Source organism: Amphiura filiformis, unplaced genomic scaffold (genome assembly GCF_039555335.1).
Source record: "Amphiura filiformis unplaced genomic scaffold, Afil_fr2py scaffold_60, whole genome shotgun sequence".
Lineage (NCBI taxonomy): Eukaryota > Metazoa > Echinodermata > Ophiuroidea > Amphilepidida > Amphiuridae > Amphiura > Amphiura filiformis.
This window is the reverse complement of record NW_027305524.1, coordinates 78,802-104,841: the sequence shown is the minus strand read 5'-3', so window position 1 is coordinate 104,841 and position 26,040 is coordinate 78,802. Positions and strand designations below refer to the sequence as shown.

The following is a 26,040-nucleotide window of genomic DNA, read 5'->3' as shown; positions in this document are numbered from 1 at the left end:
TTAAAAACTTGTTTTACAGTGCCACCAAACAACAACAGCATAGCCTTGTCTGACAATCGCCATCTCGACCCCTACCAAAATGGCGCCATCGTATCAATCAACATCAACGAACAATACACATTGACATGTAGCGTTCAAAACACCCGACCAGCAGCAATGATCCAATGGGAAATCAACGATGACATGCTATCAGATGGGTATGAGGTTGTTACAACTTCATCTTCAGATGGCGAAGGTCTTTATAATACTACTAGTCAATTGGTTTTGATGGCAACGGCAGCATGGCATTGGGTTACGGTGGAGTGTGCTGCGTCAATTAACGTTACTGATGCTCCTCAGCACATGATTAGTAGTGTTTTGTTTGAAGTTTTAGGTAAGGAGACATTAGCGTTAAACAGTGTTAGGTATATTAAAGACAGAGGTAAAAAGACTAGTTCGCGTCTGACGTCAGGGCAAACGTGCACCGTGATTGGTTGCCGACCTGCGCAGTACGGCATTTTCTGTCTAGTTGTCAGAATTTCAGACGCGAACTAGTCTTTTTTTTTTATCTCTGTCATTCATTATACACTAGTGGAAGTTTTGGATGAGAAAACGGACATTTTGATGAGAATCGGCCAAAATGGTGAGAATTTAATTTTCTCATTCTTTTGGATGAGAAAATAATAATCGGGGATTAGCAATTCTCACCAGTTTTAATAAGACAATAATGATTGACACACACACCAGGAAGTTTCTCATCCAAAAGAATGAGAAAATTAAATTCTCACCATTTTGGCCGATTCTCATCAAAATGTCCGTTTTCTCATCAAAACTTCCACTAGTGTAGGTGTTCGTGATCACAGTCTTTATTTAACACGCCACGCCGGTAGATGTCGTTGTAAAGCAGTGTTTGAGTTGTTGGTGGTGGTGGGAAGGGGGGGTAATAGACAGTCGATAACCGACCATCAATGATCAATTAATTGTCAATATTCAATCAAATTCTAAAACCTAACAAGCAAATGATGATCACAGACTGTCATGTTCAATCGCAGTCGCTAAGGGATGATTAGGTGGGGGGGTAATATGTGTGTAGTTGAGGGTGATGGAGTAAAATCGATAATCGATTATCGATTATCGATTATCGATAATCAATCATTTATCAATACAAAATGTTTAAAATGCATAGGCCTACGCAATCGACAAAACTAGATATCTGCAGTAATTTGAAAATATGATATCTCTAAAGTGCTAGAAAACCAACATTTTGATCATTTCTATGCATATCATATCTCATGCAACCTGAATGAACCAAATTTGTTTCCACTTGGGATTTCAACAGCTTAAAATTCAAATTTTTCGTAAAATACGGTTCAAATATTTTGTTCTGAATTGGAAAATCTCTCTTGGTATAAAATGGCAATAAGAGGGATTTTTATCGTCAATTTCTAACTTTGTTATCTTAATCATCATGGCCGTGGACACATGATACTCTATTTTGAAAGCCACCCGAGTTTCCATTTTGACAAACGAATCAAAACAAAAATATCTTTAACGTTGTCGTCAATACAAGAAAAATCACAAAAATGCCTTTTTCTCAAGAAAAAATTTAGCACCCGAAAATAAATTTTCTTAAAAATCGTTTTTTAAATTCTTTATATATATGCTTAATAACTTAAAAAAAAAAAAAACAAAAAAAAAAAAAAAACCTATACTAAAATATCGTAAAGTAACACGTGCTAGTATGATAACCTTATTGTTGGGGGGTTTGTGACCATGGTCATCAGACAAATCAAATTAAGACAAAACACGAGAAAAAAGATAGCCAGCAGTACATAGAGTATCATGATGCCTATAGGTGTTCGTGATCACAGTCTTTATTTAACACGCCACGCCGGTAGATGTCGTTGTAAAGCAGTGTTTGAGTTGTTGGTGGTGGTGGGAAGGGGGGTAATAGACAGTCGATAACCGACCATCAATGATCAATTAATTGTCAATATTCAATCAAATTCTAAAACCTAACAAGCAAATGATGATCACAGACTGTCATGTTCAATCGCAGTCGCTAAGGGATGATTAGGTGGGGGGGTAATATGTGTGTGGTTGAGGGTGATGGAGTAAAATCGATAATCGATTATCGATTATCGATTATCGATAATCAATCATTTATCAATACAAAATGTTTAAAATGCATAGGCCTACGCAATCGACAAAACTAGATATCTGCAGTAATTTGAAAATATGATATCTCTAAAGTGCTAGAAAACCAACATTTTTGATCATTTCTATGCATATCATATCTCATGCAACCTGAATGAACCAAATTTGTTTCCACTTGGGATTTCAACAGCTTAAAATTCAAATTTTTCGTAAAATACGGTTCAAATATTTTGTTCTGAATTGGAAAATCTCTCTTGGTATAAAATGGCAATAAGAGGGATTTTTATCGTCAATTTCTAACTTTGTTATCTTAATCATCATGGCCGTGGACACATGATACTCTATTTTGAAAGCCACCCGAGTTTCCATTTTGACAAACGAATCAAAACAAAAATATCTTTAACGTTGTCGTCAATACAAGAAAAATCACAAAATGCCTTTTTCTCAAGAAAAAATTTAGCACCCGAAAATAAATTTTCTTAAAAATCGTTTTTTAAATTCTTTATATATGCTTAATAACTTAATTTAATTTTCTCATTCTTTTGGATGAGAAAATAATAATCGGGGATTAGCAATTCTCACCAGTTTTAATAAGCCAATAATGATTGACACACACACCAGGAAGTTTCTCATCCAAAAGAATGAGAAAATTAAATTCTCACCATTTTGGCCGATTCTCATCAAAATGTCCGTTTTCTCATCCAAAACTTCCACTAGTGATAGTGCCACAAATATACACCGTTTGTTTTATAAATATCGATATCGGATTTGAGTGGGCAGTTTGGGATGTCCCCACTTCAGCGAAGCCGGTTTGTATACTCAGACCTAATTTACATCATTTTGTTCAAGTTTGCTTTCTTAAGTCAATTCTGTATGTTACCTGAGTATGGTAATGAGTTTAATAATAGCATCATCTGTTGTGGTTGGTCCATTGCATCTGGGTGATACTTATTTCTTATTTCTAGAACTTGTCCCAAAAAAAATGCGAGCGCGAAGCGCAAAACGAGACATGGGCATGAGTAACTGAAGTGGTGGTTCTTCTGTGCTGCGATGGCCCCAATTTATAAAGTCACGCAAACCAAGTTACCGTAAAAACTCGATAGTTAGCACATGTGCTTACTATCGAGCGCTTTTAAAACATGAAATTGTACCAAAGTCCGGCGTTATACCAACTGTGCTAATGGGGTTGAGACACACATTTACATGTTTACTTGTTCGTATATACTATGCGTATCGATGATTTGCTCAAAACTCTTTACACTTTGTGGATGTTTACATGTTTTAAAAGCGCTCGATAGTAACCACATGTGCTAACTATCGAGTTTTTATGGTATGATGATTTTTCCCATGTAGGTCAATCAGACCCACCGGTAATATCAGGTAACTTGGACATGATGGAAGGAGAAGCAGAAATATTATCATGCATGGCTACAAATGGCTACCCAGAAGCGGCCATAGAATGGTTACTTGACGGAGATAACATAACCACTACCCAAACCTTAAATGTTATAGTTGCCCACAACAGGAGATATACAAGTAAGAGTGAATATACATTGATGCCACATAGAAGTGATAACGGGAAGGTTTTGACTTGTGAAGTAACGCATGCGACGCTTGGAGAGCCGTTGGTGATGAACGTATCGAGGGTCTTGAATGTTAAATGTAAGTATGAGCACTAACAGACACCCACATAGACACCCCTGCACACACAAGAGGTAAAATCATTAGGACATGACATATGCTCTTGCTTGCAGCAACGTCGTGGATGACATAATAGAGACATTGCGATTTCCAAACGCAGCACGTGGAACGTACGTTTTCACGTGCGTTTTCACATACGTTTTTACGCACATTAATACGGTGTTAAATATTGCTAGTCTCGGTTCCAAACTGGATTGTGCTCATTCGTCATGAAGGAGAACAAGTCAGCTGGAATGAAGGCTATAATATTTGATCTAATCTAATCTAGGTCAATAGAGGGCATAGTGATTGAAAAAATAACAGTAAGCTGAGTCTCTGCCTAATTCAAACAGGCCGCTTTTGATTTTGACTAAAATTTTGACCTACATGCTGATTAAACTTAATTGTTTTTTTGTGCTCCCCAAATATTATAGTTGCCCAAAAACATATATTGTGGTAGATTAAAGATCACTACATTCATACATCATGACTTTACTTTCAAAATGAGACTTTTTCGTCCTGAAAATCGCGTTTCATGGACTTAGACTTGAGGTAAAATCAGCATACTTCAACGTAGCATCTGCGTTTTATTCTACGTTGGAATCCAAAATGGGAAATCGCAATGTCATTTTTTGTACGCAAAGTATCACACACAATGGGCAATCTCTGCGTATGAATATTGCGTTTAAAGTGAGCCCATTTTTAACACATCGCTGTACCTTTATTATAATGATTTGTTACAAACAAAAAGGATCATAATAATAATTAGACTTTCCTTCGTATGTTCAGTATCTTTGACTGTCTTTAACATATTGCGAAATGGACAAATTTTGTGCATTTTCAACGATGTATCTACGTCGATTTCGCACGTGGAATATCTTCAAAAATAGCTAAATACATGACCTCGCTTCGATACAGGAGAGTGGTTTTGAATAGATCAACGTACGTCCGATACCTACATTTGGAAATCGCAATCTCTCTAATACTATTAAAAAAACTCTAGTGAAAACATGAAACTGTAAAGAACAATCTGGATTACTTTTGAATTCTCAGATTCGCCTCAAGTTTCATTAACAAAATCTGCAAATGGTCCCATAGAAGAAGGCGATTCCGTTACGCTGACATGCTCCACAGACGCCAATCCACCCACAACACATTTCAGCTGGGTCAAAGGTGATGATCTTGGAGACGGAAGTGATACATTGGTACTTGATTCCATCACCCAGAATGAGGAAGGGTCATATCGATGTAAAGCTCAGAATGGAATCGGAGTTGAGAGTGTGTCTGATCCTGTTACCGTTGATGTGAATGGTAAGTTTGCGAAATTTTGGGTAATGACCTATAGAAATGGAAGTCAAGAGACACAAAACATTGGTCAAGACCTGGTATTAGTTTCGACTAAATTCAAATTCAAACTTTAACAATATCACAATTGTGTCAATATCTATTATATTCAATAGATAATCCTAACCACGCCGACTCAGTTTTCATCGTTGCCCTCTAATATCATTCTCTGTTTCAGGAGCCGCAAAGTCCAACAGCACCAATGACGGTATAACACAGACGCCATTGACATCCGGTGATGTTTCTGAAACCAGAGGTTCAACTACCATGAAACTAACAAGAAACGTTGAAGTAACCTCTTCAGATGGAGACTTGGAATCAACACAGGTTGTAAATAATAGCATTATGCCAATATTTGTATCCTCTGCACACACAGTGAATAGTCTTGCACCTCAAACTAGCACTTCACCTCACGAAACATCACCGCAAGGTGATGTTGATATTTCAAGTACTTTGCACCAACATATTAGCACCAGCACAAGCACAAGCACCACAGATACCAACAAGTTCACTTCCGAAGCGCTTTCTGAAACTACACCAACTACTTCTTTGCACCAAACATTCAAGCTGTCAACGCAGGATGATGATGGAATTTCAAGTACATTGCACCAACATGTAAGCACCAGTACTGGCACCAGCACTGGGACCAGTACTAGCACCAACACTGGCACCAGTACTAGCACCAGCACTGGCTCCAGCACCAGTACCATTCACCCAAGTAGTCACGTAAGTAAGCTTAAGTACAAGCAATTGAAACTTTGTTGCCCACTGAAATAAATCGATTTAGCCTTAACTATCTCCAAGCGGGTGTCGACTGCAGACGACAAGGTGTACTTTTTAAAATGTTAAGATTTTAATTCCATTGCTTTCTTTTGATTGTAAATTTTCATGACCATATTTGAAATCAGCATGAAAAATGAATCAAAAATGAACACAAGCAAGCCTGGTATTGGTTCAGTGGTTCTTAAGATAGCTCTTGATAAATTCTTTGATTGTATGTATTCGTGTTTATATATACATGATATATATACAAGAACATTGTCATTTTATATCATATTTGTCCATCTATATTTTTCATTAAAGATTTAAATATTGTTGACTTATATAAACAGTGTGTTTGTTTTGCATTCTAGCGTAAAAGGCGTTTTGGGACCTTGGGTTATTGTTACCCATAACGATATAAAGGGACGGTTAGTAATTTGATGGGGTTCGTCAAAATTCGGGAATCACGACAATATTGCTGTCAACAACAATAAAAACCCCAAACAACCAAAAACCCAATTACCTGACGAGCTTTTTTTGGGAATTCTTGTACTCACTGTATGGACAAAACTGTTTCGTTGCAGAATACCACAGATGTTCCTAATACTATAAACATCACTACCAATGGCTTTTCCAATACAAACACCACTCATCAGCCGCTTAGCAATAAGAGCACCAGCACTATGCGGACAGTTAATGTTGCTGTTTCGCCAACTACATTTAATGCTTCTTTAACCACTCTCAATCCAAATATTACCCGCACAAAGGTATTTTAACTTTGTCATTTGAATTATTCTTGACGGTTATGATCTCAGACAACTTGGGGTTCCTTCAATAAAAAAAATGAATGAACGAACAAACAAATAAAAATGGGATCGAGACTTTAATCCAGGAAAAACGAATGATCATTATTCTGACTGTAATTTCCATAATCTTCGCTAATATGTTGTCAGCAGGCCTGTAAGATCCTCCAACATTGTAATGTAGAAAGATATGGTGGAGTAAAGGAGCTCAATTGCGATAGAGTGTATAGAGAATGAATCGGTCTCTTACGCTCGGAAAATTTCTAGTTATCCTAACCCTAGCCTCAACCCTAAACCATAACCCCACCCCTAAACCCTAACTCTAGCCCGATCCCTAAACAGAGACGATTATGGTAGTAGGAACGAATTTGGTTTGTATATACCGGCACTCTTTACCCGTATATACTCATGTCAGCAGGTCATCCTCGTTCCAAATTGTAACCTCGTTCAAACTCATTCTGGTCAATGTTTTTTCATTGAGCATGTGTTCCATATCCAACTATATACATTAGGGGGTCATCACTGTACACTTGATCCATTGGTTCCATAGGGTCAGAAATCTGTAATAGTTTTGTTAATTGATAAATAATAATAATGGTAATAGATATAATAACCGTCTTATAAACACATCTGAAAGCACTGTACAGCCAATACGCAAAAACAAAACAAAACAAAAACAAAACAAACAAACACACACAAAAAACACCCAACAACAACTACGAAATACACAAAATCATGCATACACAATAGCCGAAAACAAAATACATGGCAAGAACATCAAAAGTAATTTACACCATTAAAAGGGCGAGTCTTCAGATCCTTTTTGAAGATAGCAACTTCACTACCAAATATGTCTTCTAGATCTTTTACGCTGCTACTGAAAACGATCTAGCTACTGAAAACGATTATAGAGTCTGATACCAGTTTCTTGGTGTAAAAGTTCCATATTTTGGGTAATGGCCGAGCTCCAATCATAAATACCCTTTAACATTTACCTTCACACCTCACAGATCACCTGGAATCAACTATAACTACCCTAATTACGAAAAATATTCCAATATATTCGAAAAATATCGCTTTCTGGGTGCATCCTCGTCAGCAGCTTCTAAATGATTTATTTGTCTCTGCTGTTAATGCCCAGTTATGCCATGTCGTAAATAAAAAAAAAAAAAAAAAAAAATGACTGTTGAGTAAAGACTGTATTTTATATTTGTTTGTTTTTCTTTTTTGAACTCTCTAGCCATGTGTGCAAAATGCCGGTGATTTGGAAAATATTATTAATGATTACAAACCACCTGAGAGATATTCAGCCGATGGTTTTTCACAATCAGGTAAGTTTTCAAAAGAATACAAATATCAAATTCGGAATTATTAATTTGTACTCATACGAAGTTGTTATCCTTCAGTGGCAATCAAAACTTAGTAACCAAAACTAACACACACGAAAATTGTTTTTCATCTCGTTTTCTACAGCCAAATTTACATCTGACAATGCGACAATGGAAGTGATATTTAAGGAGGCTACGATCAGGTTTCCACCTCACCCATCGCCACGTGAGTACTTTCTGAACTTAAGAGCGCTATGAGGATTCAATTCCTTACTTGACTTGACGAAGTTGACGTTATGTGCATAACACGGCGGCATGTCCCTTCGCTCTAACGAGCCACCATCCATTGCCCTGTTCCTCATGTTCAGCATCATGTGGAGCAGCATCATGTGGCATAATTATGATGTGGCATTCATACGTCATGTTGAACTTGGTCTTTCCAATGGAAAGACAATGTTCATCTGGTATGTGGGCTTCCTAATGTCCAAGACACAGTGAAGTCGTTCTGGATTCAGTAGTATCCTTAACGTTAAGTCTGCCTTATCTCTTCATTGCCAGTCTTATCCATTAGTCATACTTCATTTATAGATCGAAGACATCTCAAGTGCTTCGAGCTTGGTTTTGTCTGCTTTACTCAACGTCCAAGATTCGGCTCCGTAGGTAGCAATAGGCCAATCGGGAGAATAAGAGTTTCCTAAATCCTCCCTTTGAGTGGTCTTAGGCGTTATAAAACGTTATTCATTTACTTGATTAAAGATAAATTATTGAGCATGAATCAAAAATGTTCTCACTTTATATTGCAGTTGAAGTTATCGCCATTCAATCATCCTCCTTGCAAACTCCATGTCCTACGAGTTACGAGGACAATCACCAATCATACCATTTGGCCAGTGTCATCAGTGTCAACGCCCTTGACAACGGAAGTGACGTCACAAAACTATATCAAAATATAGAATTCGAATATGTGCCCAAGAAGGTATACTTTATTTACTTCTGATATTAAATAGAATGATCGAATATAAAGCAACATACTTGCCCGGTTCATTTATCCAAAAGTTCCTCGTTTGATTAGTCTCTTGATGGGAGGCTTCTTAAGCCTGTGGATGGGTGGAATGATGTTTCCCTAGCTCAAATCTTCTGATATCTTCAGCGCCATGCTTTCAAGAAGCTTATATTTTTTTAACAAGCTTATATGGTTCAAAACCACTAATAATCTATTACACGGTTTTCAATGTGAAAATTGCTAATTTCGGGTGGAATTTTCTCATATTTAGGACTCTCACAGTTAAACGCGCAAGAAACATGATTTAGGGGTGTATGGATTTCACCCAGAATAGCCGTATATATAGATGTGTAGAGATGTGTAGATTAAGTGTATTAGGTTTAAATCAAATTGGTTTCGAAATGATGATGATGATTGAAATAAATTACAAAGATGTTGTCGTAAAATTGAAAAGACTAATTGAAAATTATTTGATCAATTATTTCAGCCTAATGTACCAGGCAATGGACAGTTCTTTTATCAACCAAGATGTGCTTGGTGGAATAAGGAAGAAGAGTAAGTTGTTGCAATAATAATATAAAAGAAACATAATTACAAACAAACATAATTACAAACAAACAAGACAATACATTAGTGCAATAATAACTACAAACTACAAAAACAAACCAGCAGCAACAATAGCAAATATACCACCAACAAAAACATTCGTTCATTCATTTGTTGATGTACCCTGAGTAATTTAATTTGACCATTCACCTTTGTTTACATCTAAAGTTTTTTCATGAAAGACGGGAATCCCCTCTCATGTAATCACAATAACAAAGTCAGGTCTATTATTATCATGAGAATTCTCAGATAACACAATGTGATTATTGCATTACATCATGTTCCTAAATGTGAGGGAATGAGCTAATAGCATGGGGACTTTCCGGATTGTTTAGTATAACAAGATGTAAATATGAAACTGTTGTTGTGGGCTATTTAATGCGATTACAGTCTGTGCCTTAAAGAAAAGGTATTTGTGAGCCAGGCATATTTGTTTTGTATAGTCAATGTGCTACCAATTAGCCAGCTAGCACGAAATAAATTCGGAATACGCCAAAGTGAGAATCTCTCCCAAAAAGGAATACATTCTTCTGTCGACTTGCGGATGTCTAGTTTATGAAACAACCAGCACATCTGTGGATGAAATGCGGCTGTTTCATGAAGAAAGTGAATAAATGGTAAAAGCAGCATTCTTTTTGGAAAATTATCATCTGTGCAATGATTTTGTATGCAAAGGATATATATTAAGTCAGCTGTCTCCAAGTCAACAGTGGTCTCCGCTGAACATGTTTGAAATAACATATAGATCAGTCGTCAGGAACATTGATTATAACAGAAGTTCACAATCGCCCAATAAGAAGAAGACTGCCGGATAAGTACACATTGTAAATCATTGTAATGCATTGATTGTAAGCATTCGTGTATACATGTATATGAAAGAACGTTGCCTAATCACTCTATACTTTTCATCAACGGTTCACAATGTAACATATACCAACAGTGTAAAAAATATGGGTTAGGCCAAGCAATTACCGTATTGGTGATGATATTTTTGTTGTTGCAAACAGATATTGGACCGATGAAGGCTGTACATTTGTTGGTATCAAAGACAAGCACGCCCATTGCCACTGTGATCATCTTACCTTATTTGGTTTAGTTGGTGAGCTAATCCAGGTAGGTTTATTATGTTTATCCGGAAAGGACACTAAATTCCCATTTTGCAGTTAGTGTCCGTTTTTCCTATACAGTGCACACACAGCGCTCCAATTGATGATTGACCTCTAGCTCACTCACTGTACTGTAGGTATATGCAATAGACTAGTTAGTGAGCTGGTGGGAAAACCCTTCACCCAATATTAGCCATAGAGGCTCACATGTGAATTATAATATTCATCCTTAACATACTACAATTTGAAGTAAAAATATCACGGGAAAGCTGTTGTCGAGCTATTTTTCCGAAGAGAGAATTCCAAAATTTCATAGCAGTCGGACGTGTAATTTCAATGGCAAATTGTGCTCAACAGCTGACTTGTGATAGCTCCAACTTTGGCACCGCCGGGTGATCGATTTGATTAATTTTCGCCATAGAAGCTGAAAATAAACTTCAATTCTTTCCCTCTATGGTCATCTAAATATTATTAAAATGCGATTTTGGGAAGATTGTTGTCGAGCCCACCCAAATATGGAGTTCTGACTGCCCGATAGAGAGCTAAAAAATGAAAAACTTATTTCCAAACCGTGTTAAGTCTAAAACCACATGTTTCTCATTTACTTGTGTGATACAATCACAATTACTCTGACAAGTTTGACATGAGTTGTACCATCAATAAGCCTGGTTAACAATAAGCAGACTATTGTTCTCATTTGGGAAACAAAGGTCACGCACACTATTGTTATTGTCCGTTTGCTTTGTAATTGTGCATCCAACTGAAATCATGATACCTATTTCACCACAGCCCATTGCAATAATGCACAGGTAAATCAGAAACATGTGTTTGTGGATTTAACCATGGATATGAGACACATCCCTGATTTAACATAGTTGAGCTGTTTTCAATTAGGTTTATCTTGGTTTAATGGGGTTTAAGTCCTGCAAAGGTCGTGGTGAATTCTGCTGTAGACATGACTGCACAATGCCGGGTTTTCTATTACCAGGAATTGAGACAAGCTGTCGATCGGTTAGGAATAATTCATATCAATATGAATTATGATATGAAGGGAACTTACAAGAGGTCCATCAATCAGTTATTCTGGTGAAAGATAGATTTCACACCATAATAGATGACCGATGGATCTCAAAGGGTCACGGGGAAAACTCGCTGAATACACGAAGTGAAATAGACAGACAACAAGATATACTTAATTCCGCATCATTAAATATCAACAAAGTATCACAACATAGATTATGGATTGAGTACGCTTGTGCGATGTTATCCCTTCGATAGATGGCCGTCGAATACGAAGATTCGACGTCATTCAGGATCAATGAGAGAAAGACCGCGGAGTGATATATTTAAATAATTGATTAATCGAAAGAAAATAGCGTCATAACACGTTTTTTAATTAAGGTTAAGGTGTAAATAAAGCCGATGAAAGTTTGGCGAACTTTGCCTGTTCAGTGAGTCTGGAGAGCACCACGTGTGAGCTCCGCACAAAAACACCTGCCTTGACCACTGACCCATGACCCCATGATTTGCAGCGCCACGTTCGATTGTGTTTGTTTTCTTGTGCGAAAAAAAGTAATCCAGTAGTAAAAAGTGGTATTTTACTCACGTTTCCAGTGACGTTACTCTGATACTTACTTTTCAGTTTCCCCACACAGACAGCCAGGCTAGTGCTATAAGTAAATTGGCACAACTCGGTCATGCGATGTCTATTATTTTCATATGTTTGACATTGATCATCTATTTTTATTGTGGGTAAGTATGATTTTAATATAATTTTGTATCCAAGTATACATGGAAAGAAGAAGGATGAAAAGAAGAAGAAAGAAAGAAAGACAGAAGAAGGAAGATTATAAAATAATAACAAGAAACGTTTTTTTAACAGTGCCTTATTAATTAATCACTCCATACCATGCAGAACTATAACTTCTCAATGTGGAGTAAATGAGCGGTTATGAGCCCATTTATTGAAAAGGTACACAACACTATACAAAAGTACAGACTATTCCAAATGAAAGTGGAAAGCATTATGGTCAGGGTTTCGGTTCAATATTTAAGCAAATAGTTATGGTTATCAGGCGGCGTAGGAAGCGCAAAACGTGATGTACGAGGCTGGCGAAGATACAGGGCTGACAGCCCCATTCAAAATACACGGTTAGCAATTACAAATGGAAAATTAACATACTTGCAGTGTGGTACATTGTCGTACCCCGACGGTTTTAGAGTCAGATAATTTTGCTTTGACACCACATAACAAATTTAGAATTGTTTGTGAAGATTTCATGATTATGTGTTAATCCAATGGCGACTTCAAAATTGGCGATATCGCTTCCATCACCGCCTGATGGTTATGGTGATACCGCTGGAAAATAGTATTAAAGGCATATTGTAACATTTCCATCAAAATAGATTAGTATTTCTTCTCCATAAATGTTAGCTTTTACTGTCAGATATGTCCCCTTTTAATTTTGAGCCGAACAAGTGAGGTAAAGCAAAGACAATTGGAATTTAGTACCAACGCCGTTGTCGCCAATGCGTGTCACTCCGACGGTCGTGCTACGGCACATTCCTTTGATGTGTGTATGACCGTCCCGCATGCCATGTACGTACTGTGTGTATGCACGTCACGTACGCGTTCGACTAATATTTCCATTGTAATAATTAAACGCGCTTTAATTAAACTGCGCTTTATTCAAAATCTCAGATTTTGACAAAACTACAGCACCTAGAGTCTTGATTTTTGCAGGGTATGCTAGTTTAATAAAGTATGTAAAATTTAGTCATGTAAAAAATATAATTTTGACAAATATTGAGGGCGTTCTCCTCAGCAAATGTTACAATTTGGCTCAAGTTGTCTATTTCTTTACAGATTGTACAAGGTCCTCAGAGTCTTCATTCATACAAACTTGGCCATCTCCTTATTTCTGTCGCACGTATTCTTGTGGATAGCTTTCGAGGGAAGAGTGAGTGTAAGTCGCTTATAATATTATTATAAATATATAGCTGATGATCGTTAGAAGATTCGCCCAATTTGATGGGAAAAAACACCCAGTTGGACGTAAAATGAAAAGAGTTAGCAACATCGAAAATATACCCGATAATCAGCAGCTTTCATGTGCAAGGCAAAACATTTGGCCGTATTTGAGAATCAAGTATGATAGCTACTGGGAACCAACAGGGGTACCTCATCAAATAAGAAAGACTGGCAACAGCAACGGATGGAGAGCGTGACACTTCAAAACAAGAACAACGCCACGAAAGCAGACCATGTTTCATAATTTTCAGGAATTTACTTTAAAAATGTCTTATAAATACATTTAATTTAGAATTATAAACAAAGGCTCAATGGAAATCACATCTACTAAGTTTCAATTCAAAAACAAATATTCAGTTGACCTTGAAAAGACTTTGAATATTAGTTGGCCCTCTGCTGTCGGTATACTTTATATACATAATGAAAACTTTGCAACATCTGCTCTGCACACTACTGCACGGCCACGAAAGCGTGGTCAAACCCGCTCTGTTTTACTTCCATAGCTCATATCGCAGCAAAAGGACTCATAAAAATTAAACGGTAATTGTGATTCACTTCTTTTTTTCACAGAAGGTGACAATTGAGTGTGGCATTTATAGAAACTTTCAATAATGGGAAAGTTCAACTTGGTTTTTACATAAATATCGATTCTTTGCTCTATTGCACTTTTTTTTACTAACCCTGTAATAAGTAACAACGTTTCTGCTTATGTTCAATATCTCTAGATTGTATCTGGTTGTACTGCTGTAGCTGCTATTGCTCAAATTGCAGTCTTGGCCACGTATTTCTGGATTTGTATGGAAGCGATTCATCTGTTCCTCTGTCTCAAGCCTGCAGGATCAGCACTTGGCAACATACCACTCTACGTGTGGTTTATTGTATGCTGGGGTAAAGAATGACTGTTCACTGTTCATAGTGGTAGTTTGTGCTTTCAAGAAAGAGGGAGGGTCAATAATTCTAGATTTTAAAAATAAGATCTGATTTAGAAACACTTTATAATGTTGCCGATTTCATCGTATGGCTAATTGTACTGAGTACACCCTTAGCAGCCTAAATGAATTCTTTGTCCCAGCAAATCATCAGGTCGGAATTTCAACCCAGATGTCAACTCCATTATGAATCTTGACCTGAACGCCCTTAAGATCAAACACACATAAATGTGCTAATGCAAACGTGACAATAATCCAAAAGATTTAAAAAATTGATGGTACTGGCGACAGGCGACGGATAGCCGTTAACTTAACACAGCGATGTTTTATTAAATTTGTATCAATGCTGACGTATACAATATGCTTGTTGATCAATTTAATGAAGCAGTTTAGCAATGTTAAATTTTTCCAATTGTCCCTATAATAAATAAAGAAAGAATTACTACTAATAAATTATTATTAAAATATATTTTATATCTGGTAGGTTTCCCGCTGATCATTGTGTTGATCTCGGTAGCAGCGAAATCCAATAGTTATGGGTACTCGGTGTACAAATTTACCAAAAGAGATGAACTTGATGAAATAAATTGGTAAGTAAATGCAATTCATTTGAATGTTATATTAGCTTATTATCACCTAGATTAATTATATAGTTTGTGCATTTTGTGTATCGGCTATGCTGCACGGATCAGCATACGACCACTTTTCAATAGCATTTTGTAATTTATTTGTTTGAATCATCGCGAGTTTTGAAAGCATTTCAACTCATCTATAAGTATTCAAATCAGACCCGATGTTTGTTGTGACGTCATATGTCAACTCATGATCTATAGTATTCATATCAGACCCGATGTTTGTTGTGACGTCATATGTCAACTCATGATCTATAGTATTCATATCAGACCCGATGTTTGGTGTGACGTCATATGTCAACTCATCTATAAGTATTCATATCAGACCTGATGTTTGGTGTGACGTCATATGTCAACTCATCTACAAGTATTCAAATCAGACCCGATGTTTGGTGTGACGTCATGTCAACTCATTTATAGGTATTCAAATCAACCCCGATGTTTGGTGTGACGTCATATGTCAACTCATCTATAAGTATTCAAATCTACCCCGATGTTTGGTGTAACGGCACATGTCACCTCGTCTACAAGTATTCAAATCAGACCCGATGTTTGGTATGACGTCACATTTCAACTCATCTATATAAGCATTCAAATCGGACCCGATGTTTGGTATGACGTCACATGTCACCTCATCTATAAGCATTCAAATCAGACCCGATGTTTGGTATGACGTCATATGTCAACTCATGAACTTTAGTATTCATATCAGACCCGATGTTTGGTGTGACGTCACTCACATGTCACCTCGTCTACAAGTATTCAAATCAGACCTGATGTTTGATATGACGTCACATGTCATCTCATCTATAAGTATTCAAATCAGACCCGATGTTTGGTATGACGTCACATGTCACCTCATCTATAATATTCAAATCAGACCTATGTTTGGTATGACGTCACATGTCACCTCATCTATAATATTCAAATCAGACCCGAACCATCCTATGTTTCAGGTGTAAAGTAATTCATTAAAAACACAATTTTACTTCTTATCCAAGAAATTATACTCAATCGATGAGCGACGAGCGATTAGTTTCACTAATGCGGTAGAGCCCTGTCTGTTGAGTTGTGAAAAGTGCACAACCTTATCCGTTCAGCTCATTGGTCAAAACTTAATCGCTGGTCGCTCAGCGAATGTAACTTCAGCTTTACTTTTCCTGCGTTTTCACAGGTGCTGGTTAAATAAGGAAGATGGGATTCTTTGGTCATTCGGAGCACCAGCCACCATCGTATTTGTGGTAAATATGCAACTATAAATCGTCCCTACTATGAACCGTGAATTGCATTATACGATTCGACGATCGTGAATAACGACCATGGCAAATTCGATACCGTAACCCTCTGTTGTCATTGGATAACAAAGGGACGGTTTATAGTTATTGGAATTGATCAGTATGTGGGAATAACGACGATTGCACCTCTCATTCACAGAGACAAAAATGATTACAGGTTGCATGTACTACATGCAGGAATATTCTATATTTTCTTAGAATTGCCATGAGCATATTTTGTATGTATGATAGGGTTACCCAAAACATATCCCGTCCACATAATTGCTTACATAGCAACTGGTTAAGAGTCACGTACTCTGCCTCTTGGCTATCCTTGTCTAAGGTGGCTTTGAAAAGAGCCGTTTAACATTTGCACCTAATCAGCTCTTTATGCACACGTCATTACTCACTGAGTTTAAACGTTTGAAAACAAATATTATTTTTCAGATAAATTTTGTTCTTGTTATGCTATGTTTGCAAGAGTTATTTGGTGCATCGAATAAAGAATCGGAGAGAGAGGAAATGCAGCTGTCTCAGCATTTGTAAGTTTTAACATTTAATCCCCATCAAATATATATATATCGATGTACAATATAATATATTGTTGTAGTATACAGCTTGCAGTCAACTTAATTCTCGCTATTCGCAATAAGGGCACCGCCAACGGTTTGCGATGTAATCGAGATGTATCAGGAGAAAAGGTCGAGATCAAAGACCGCGCAATACGAATATTACCATGCTATTACATAGGAACACGTGACAATATTTTTTAGTTTGTCAAAATAAAGGTGTTACATGCGAATCGATACTCAATAATACTTAATAATGTGATTTGAAATGTGCACAATTAATTTTTTTCTCTATCGATTTGCGTGTAATACCGTTATATTGACAAACTAAAAAATATTGTTCCTATGTAATAGCATGGTAATATTCGTATTGCGCGGACTTGATGTCGACCTTTTCCCATGATACATCACGATTACATCGCAAAATCCGCTGGCGGCGCCCTTATTGCGAATAGCGAGAATTTACCTTTTTGGTCAGTCCCATAAGCCTTTGCGGATTGACCTGAGGTGTCGTCATTTTTGTCACGCCGATGCGCACATCGTTTAGCGGATATCGTTCCTGCGCATTTCAAACCCGATTTCAAAGCCATGAAGTGCGCAGTAAAGATGTGCGCATCAGCGTGACGACATCTCACACTTCCGGGCTGAGTTAAGGAAGAGGGCAAAGGCTTATGGGATTTACTGAAAAGGTTACTTTGATTTTAACTAGTACAAGAATATTATACAGTATGTTGCGCAGTGCTATTTTTTGTGTATAAAAACTTCCCAATTTCGCTGGAGTGTTTCCAATGAATATTGTACTGTTTGTTTTGTTCAAACAGAGGAGGACTTCGCTTGTTGATTTTAATGGAGCCGCTTCTGACAATACCGTGGTTATTAAAGCTGCTCTATTTTCACCAATATAGTGTGTCATTTGATTATTTCTACACAATAATGAATGCATTTCAGGTAATTATATCGAAATATAATGATCAATTACTTGATGTTACTTGCACTTTTTTCTATTTTAAGATCCTGAAAAAAAAGACGAAAAAGGAGGGAAGGAAAATAGGAAAGCAGCTTCCCGAAATTGCCCGGTGCATCATCTGTGCTGATCGTTTCCCACCAAAATTCACCATCATAATGGGCCAAAACAGTGTAAATAAAATGGCTACATTTGTGCACACGTTACGCTCGCATATTTGTCCCAACAGAGCCATTTTTTGGCAGCTCGAAGACTTTACATGTATAGTCTCTCTAAAAACGGTATATATATATCCTACCGATAATACCGGGTCAATAGGATGTAACCGGGATATTTTTTTTCTCCTTCCTCCATCAAAACCGGGAGGAAATTTCTATCCCACCCCCACTACCACCAAGAAAGCTAGCTGCGCCCTTGCAATCGCTCGCATGCTCCGTGTGCAAAAATGCTCATTGAACGCGCGCGCGATTCGTTTTTTCCCAAAGCGATCGAGTATAAATCCAATCTACATACTTGTGAAAAAGGAAAGTGTGGCTATGGATAAAATAATATATAAATAATATAAAAAAAGTGTAAAATTGTACTGATTAAAATGCTTCAAAATGTGTACTCTTCTTACACGCACGTATTGTGTTCATTTTGTTTACTAGGGTGTATTCCTGTTCATTAACCAATGCGTCTTAGATGAAGAGGTAAGTTACAATGGCTGCCAGGTGTCATTATTTTATATGTGTAGACAATATAATATGCAGAAATGTTACCGTCATATTAAAAGGGCATTTTGTGACCCACAGCAGCATCCCCGCCATTTTTCTCAAAAAAGTTGAGATTTGTATACCACTGGAAACATCTGGCTGCTTAATGAATATGTACAAAAAATTCTTGCAGATTAATTCGTTCAGCAAAAATATCTTGAAATTTGAATTAAGTTCTGGTATACTAGCACGAAATTACAACGCAATGCACATAATCATGCATAACTCGCAATCGATTGTGTGGAAATCTACAGAAAAATGTCCATAAGAGGATGCTATGATCTCAAAATACGCCTTTAAGGATTATTTTTACCAAATTAAAGCCCAATCGGGCATCTAACACCATATGAACTTTGACCTTGGATGACTTCAATTTGATTTTGTTAATGCTTCCGTGATGTGGAGAATCGTGACTTTCATCAAGTTCAAGCCCAATCGGGCGAAGTTTAAAATTTAGCCCCTGGATTACCCTTGACCTCGGTTGACTTTAATTTTTATTTCGCGCTCATATCAAGGAGCCCGATCGGGCAAAGTTTAAAATGTGAACCATCCATGACCTTTGACCTCCGATGAACATTAAAACCACCCTTCTACATCTTACCCCTGGTACCTATCTATAGGGTCCACAACTTATAAGTTTCCCCTAAATACTTTTAAAAATAAATCGAACAATATTTGACAAAATGCTAACGTGTAAAAAGGTATGGATAGACGTATTTGTTTTACACATATGGACCAAATTATAGCGTCACACGTCATTGCGTTCAGTCACAATGGTTCATCTGAGTAGTTGCATCTGAGTCCATAGGAGTCAGCTCTCAAACAATACAATAGGCCAGGTCTATTCATGTGTTTGTTAAAGAAAACCTATGGACTCGGGTGCCACTTTTAAAACGGTCTCTTTTCTTACACAATTAACCATTGTGACTGAACGCAATGACGTGTGACGCTATAAATTGGTCCACATGTGTAAAACAAATAGGGCTATACAGGGTGTATCAAAATTAAGTATACAGTTTGAAAAATGCAGCTATATTAAAAAGTATGAGGTCTTTGGTAAAATTTCTCAAGTTGATAACTAAATCAACATCTAGTCCTCCTACCGCTGAACAATCACTGGCGTATGACCATTAATAAGGATTTGGTGGCTACTTTTGTAAGCCGAGTACAAAAAGCAGTTGCGCGAAGCTTCAATTGGGTTTAAATGCCCGGGGCTTGTTATTGTTTTGCAGCCAAATGAAACATACAGGTGTGCAGATCAATTGTCCTTATTGTTAGGGTTCCAATCCTGTGCATGTGTGAGTTACATAACACTTGATCTTTGGTAAATCTGGGCAACCATCTCCTCACAAGTTACATATGCTAGGTTTTACTTGACATGGAGAATAGCAACATTAAAATGGATACTTCACAGTACACGCCAGAGCAAAGGGCCTTCCTTGTTGCAGTGTACCATCGCACCAGAGTCTAGCAGAAGTGCTTCGGAGATTCCATCAGTAGTATCCAAATGGGCGCTCCCCCTTCACGTGGCGTTATTTACAAAAATGTTGCGAAGTAACAGATAACTGAAACGAGTCGTAATCTGAATAGAGAACATTGTGGTCGCCCCCGAACTGGAAGATTTGCTGCTAATATCCTAGCAGTCCGTAACAATCTGCAGGCGGGGCAAGCAGGAGGTCAAATTAGCTGCCATCGAAATGGACTTGGAATACCATCTGCAACCCGCAATTAACAGAATAACTCGTATATGACTTGCGATTTCATCCCTATCAGACGATAGGAGACATCAACTTCAGCAAGCAGATCACCAACGTCGCACTGTGTTCTGTCAGTGGCTTCTTGCCCGTCCTCTACGTTTACTGGAAGATTTCATCATTGGCGATGAATCAGAGTTTGCATTAAATGTTTCCATAAGTCCTCCTGCAGACCTTGATGAACTTCAGAGACGCATAATTGCACAAGTTGACATTATCTGGCAGGGCAGACCTCTCCTTAGACGTGGTGTGAACGCCATGTTGAGAAGAGCCGAAATCTGCATACAGAAGAATTGTGGGCATGTGGAAGACTAAGACTAAAACTGTCAATAACTGTAAACAGTAAAGGAGGTGGTGAGACCTTTTTGTGATTTGTATGTTGTTTTGATTTTAATTGACTTCGCGCAACTGCTTTTTGTTCTCGGTTCACAAAAGTAGTCACCAAATACTTATTATTAGTCACACGTCAGTGATTTTTCAGCTAAAGGAGGACAAGATGTTGATTAAGTTATCAACCAGAGAATTTTGCCCACAGACCTCATACTTTTTAATCTAGCGGCATTTTTCAAACTGTATACTTAATTTTGATACACCCTGTACATATCTTTTTACATTTTTACATTTCGTAAAATATGTTTTGACTTATTCTAAAAAGTATTAGGGGGAACTTATAAGTTGTGGACCGTATATCTATATCCGAAATATCGGATCGATATGGAAGCGCGGCAAAACGAATATCTGGACAGACAGACACGCTCATTATTTTATTAGTATAATAGCTTATTATTATTTCTACTTTTTCTCGCGCGATAGTCAATTTTCTTGTACACCCGACCTATGACGTAAATAAGAAGTGGGTATTAATATGGAACTTGCTTCTTCACTATCTTCCCACAGGTGCTTCATACTCTAAAGAGCAAAACTCTGATACAATTCAACACGGCAGTCAGGAAAAACAAAGTAGAGCAAGAACAAATGGATCAATTAGTTGAGTCAAGAAGACATGCTCCTGCTGAAGAAGTGTCCAACGAATCTGTTACTCGATTGTTTCGTGAGTAAAGTTTTTGTCAAACCATAAAAGTTCTAGAAATGAATTTTGGTTGTTAGTTATTCAAATCCAGCATTACGTCACTGGGCGGGAAAAACCTCATATGTACTTTTTGCCCCTGAACATGGATGAAACAAACCATTCAATAATAAAGTCTACACCTACAAGGCTTTATCCATGTTCAAGGGCCAAAAGTAAAAATGAGGTGTTTGCTGCATGTACTTTTGGCCCTTGAACATGGATGAAGCATGCAACCTCTTCAATATAAAGTCTACATCTACAAGGCTTTATCCATGTTGAAGGGCCAAAAGAACATATGAGGTTTTTCCCGCCCAGTGAATTTTCATTAATGACGACAACAGTGACTACAAAAAAGTGCAACAATCATAATAGCATTTTTATTCATGGAGTAACCTGACAAAATATATAAATTTCGACTGGATGTAAATGTATAATTTGCAAAATAATTTGTAAGCATCACTTATTATGATCGTGACCTTTTTTCAATTGTACAGATAAGCGGGAAGCGAAGTTGGCTACTGTGGAAATGTAACAAGTCCAGCAGTAGGGTCGGTTCATAGTGCATATTCGAAGACGAATATTCGGCTTCGAATACTTTTTGTGACGTCAAAATATATACGGCAACGAATAAAATATGAGTTGAACCGGATTAAATATCGCGCAACTGATAGCGAGATACTATTGATTTATATGAAAGGCTCGAGGTCACCTGAATATCGTTCGACGAACGATGATTTCAAAATCCCCAATGAAAATTAAAGGATCTGGAATGAGCGTTTTGAGCGTTTCGACAGTATTTTTGTGGGACATGAGAGCACATCAGACATATCGAATTACATTATGAATACGAAGAATGTCTTTCTGATATCAAATAATTTTCATTTTTTGAAATTCACGATATAATACAAATTTTATGACAAATTATTAGAATGTGATATTTTTCACATATTGATATATAACAGTCCTCGAAGTAAATATTATAAATCTAATGGTATTTTCTTAAAGTGTATGTAGCTGGGAGGAAAAGCCGGCGATCAATTGAAAATTTTGCCCTTTCATATTGAAGATATGGATTTTTTCCCCCAAAAGACCTAATTTTTTTGGTGTTTGGGGGAAAAATCCATATCTTCAATACGAAAGGTCAAAATTGTCAATTGATTGTCGGCTTTTCATCCCACCTACATACACTATAAGTATAAATCATCAGATTTATTAAGTTACTGTTAAATATCAAAAATATCAATTTTTAATCATTTGCCATAAAATGTGTATTTCATTGCGAATTTCAAAAATCAAAATTATTTGATATCAGAAGGACATTCTTCGTATTCTGAATCTATTCGATATGTCTGATGTGCTCCAATGTCCCACAATAAATAGACCTACTGTCCAAACGTTCATACCCCATCCCTTAACCTGCCCAGTTGTCAAATACGCCTGGATAGTTCCAACATGGCTGATAACAAACTGAAAGAAAATGCTTTGGGCGCACACCACTAAATAATCTTCCCATTGAAATACGTGTAAAAACACCGGTTTTCTTTGCTCATTTTGAGGCCTTTTGGGCTCGTTTAAAATTTTTTTATGATGACCAGTCGATTGTAAATCGATGAAAGTTTAACATATGTTTCAATGTATAGGGGTCCTTCCACCTCGTTTTCCCGCTACGAGGCCGCGAACAGCGCCCTCACTGTTTTTGACATGCTCTCAGTCTCAAGACTGCAAACCCGATTCTGCCATTTTTTAATTCGCGGACCTATTTTCACAATAATTATAAAAAAATGCTACTTTTTTGGTGACTCAAATTTATGTATAGGCTTTCCACTTTTATTTAAGCTATAATTCGCTACTCTTTTTGATTAATAAGTCTAAAGACCAGTCCAAAATACCTCAAATAGTTTCTGTATTTTACCGGAACTAATTAGGGTTACACAAATGCCGCATTGTTTTGGTGGTGTGCCGCCTTATTAGTGCGGTACAAGAGTACCCATTTTATATGATTAGTAATGTTTTATGCAAATAATATGATATTTAGGCTTACAAACATAACATGTATAAGTGAATGTTTCCATATTAACGTAGCTCTATTTAAATCGACTAATACAAAAAAAAAGTCTAACTCCAAATTCAGATTTATGCCTCCACCCCGGTTTTACATAAATAATGTTTGGCCCCAGTTCTAGGTCCCCAAATGCATCTGCCCCTGGCAGAGGACGTGTGAGGGTCCGGGGTTGTAAATCATTGGTTATTGATGATATAAAAATGCGTTTGCCATGGAAGTTCAACCATTTTTGTTATTTTGGGCCGAATAAAGATGTAATGCGTTGTTATCAGTCAAATTCATAATTATAATTAATAATTAAGAGGGCAAAATAAGTAATATGTAGGAATGGATATATCGCGCTTTGCAATGAATCTCTTCATAAACTATGCAGAACAACCAAAACCACGAGCGTTGGTACCCTATCATTGCGTGTTCTTTTAAAATAAATTCTTGTTTATTTCTATAATTTGTGAATCAGGCATTAAAATACACTTAGGCCCTAGTAATGTAGGCCTACACAAGTTCGGAACGAGACTTTTTATCTTTTGACGCGTATTTCGGTCAAATGCCAAAATTGATTGCTCAATGAATCATGAAATGAGAGCAATACTACTTTCATGATACCGATCTCAAGTGGATATCAGCCAATGAAAAAAGTATTCACCGGAAATATATTTGTGGGAGTTGAATTTTGTTGAACTCGACAGATATATATTTGGTGGGTCACCGTGGGTGGTCTCATATATAACACTTGTGAGGGCTGTCATATTTGTCGTCGCTTCAATCATATCTTATGATATTTATATATTTTTTTATTTATATATTTATTTATTTATTTATTTATTTATTTATTTATTTATTTATTTATTTATTTTTATTGATTTATTGATTGATTGATTGATTGATTGATTGATTTATTTAATTTATTTAATTTATTTAATTATTTTTTTATTTATTTTTTTATTTATATTTATTTATTTATTTATTTATTTATTTATTTATTTATTTATTTATTTATTTATTTATTTATGTAATTATTTATTTATTTATTGACTTATTTATTGACTTATTTATTTATTTTTATTTATTTTTTATTTATTTTATTTATTTATTTATCTATTACTCATTCATTTCTTGATTTGCTTTGCAGTTGAAACCTACAAGAAGGTATGGGTCAACCTCCGCGCCTGTTACAGGCAGGTCCTAAATGCCCCGAAAAGCAAATCTTTTTGACTCCTATTCAGGTCAGGGGCGTAACCAGACCTGACCTTCCGGGGGGGCAAGATTGAAAAATTTCCCAATTTCTGATCAAAAGTTTTAGTATTTATATTCGAGAGAACGCTCGCTTGCCACGAAGCGTTAAACGGGTGGAGTCGGTGGGGTCCAGGGGCAAAGCCCAGGCGGGGGTCAAGGGGGCTGAGCGCCAGTGAAGCTCCTGGTTTTTAGAAAATATCAGTGTTTCAGAGTACAAATTTCACAATGAAAGTAGTAGGCCTATAGATCTTCTTCTCTCTTTTTCCCTTTTCTCTTCTCCTTGAGTCCCTTCCCTTTTCTCTTCTCTCTTCCCCTTTTCTTCCCTCTTTTTCTTTTCTTCTTTCCCTTTCTCTTCCCTCTTTTTTCCCTTTTTTCTCTTCTCCCTTCCCATTTTTTCTCTTCTTTCCCTTTCTCGTCCCTCTTTTTTCTTCCCTCTTTTTCTCTCTTTCCCCCTTCCCAATTTTTGACTCTTCTCTTCTTCCAGGTTTTTGTGTGTCCGGGGGGCAGCTTGCACCCCGGCCCCCACTGGTTACGCCACTGCTCCTATTTAAACCCATTTATCATGTTTATACAGACATTAAATCATGACAATAGTTCAATGGAGTTTACCTATTATGATTTTATTAACTTCGTTAAAGAAATTCTCTAAATTTTGCTTACCTTGGTCAACGGGCAATACTTGTTAACAGTCGGGCAACGCTATGAACTGTAGAAATATATCTTTCTCCGGTTCATAGTTTTATATTCGAAGCCGCATATATTTTGACGCCCAAAACGTATTCGAAGCCGAATATTCGCCTTCGAATATTCACTTTGAACCAGCCTTTAATGTATCTTAAAAACAATACAATATGTTTAATTTTATGACTTGATGTTTTTAAGCCCTCACGGACTGGGTATCCTGCAGTATAAAGATAAAACATCAAGGCCGCAAGCCCAGTAGGGCTGAGGCCGGAAACTCTCATAGTGAGGACTTGCAATATATAAATACCCCGCA

General features: G+C 36.9%; 1 protein-coding gene across 1 annotated transcript; it reads left to right on the top strand.

Moving 5' to 3' along the window:
* The first annotated feature begins 23 nt into the window (after positions 1 to 23).
* LOC140144509 (uncharacterized) lies at positions 24 to 22,476 on the top strand. The gene is made up of 19 exons (XM_072166320.1): positions 24 to 373; positions 3,490 to 3,798; positions 4,870 to 5,127; positions 5,339 to 5,487; positions 7,966 to 8,056; positions 8,199 to 8,279; positions 8,857 to 9,029; positions 9,544 to 9,611; positions 10,670 to 10,775; positions 12,411 to 12,520; positions 13,635 to 13,734; positions 14,525 to 14,687; positions 15,213 to 15,318; positions 16,535 to 16,601; positions 17,082 to 17,176; positions 18,025 to 18,151; positions 18,818 to 18,859; positions 21,574 to 21,727; positions 22,240 to 22,476. The coding sequence occupies exons 1-19, from the start codon at positions 157 to 159 to the stop codon at positions 22,275 to 22,277; spliced, it is 2,454 nt and encodes an 817-aa protein (XP_072022421.1). The 5' UTR covers positions 24 to 156; the 3' UTR covers positions 22,278 to 22,476.
* Positions 22,477 to 26,040: the final 3,564 nt, after the last annotated feature.

What these genes read in the sequence shown, in the direction of transcription:
- LOC140144509 (XM_072166320.1), top strand. Translation starts at nt 157, where the DNA reads ATGATCCAATGGGAAATCAACGATGACATGCTATCAGATGGGTATGAG. An exon ending in TGTTACCGTTGATGTGAATG is followed by an intron (nt 5,128 to 5,338) that starts GTAAGTTTGCGA and finishes TCTCTGTTTCAG; the next exon opens with GAGCCGCAAAGTCCAACAGC. An exon ending in CAGCCACCATCGTATTTGTG is followed by an intron (nt 16,602 to 17,081) that starts GTAAATATGCAA and finishes ATTATTTTTCAG; the next exon opens with ATAAATTTTGTTCTTGTTAT.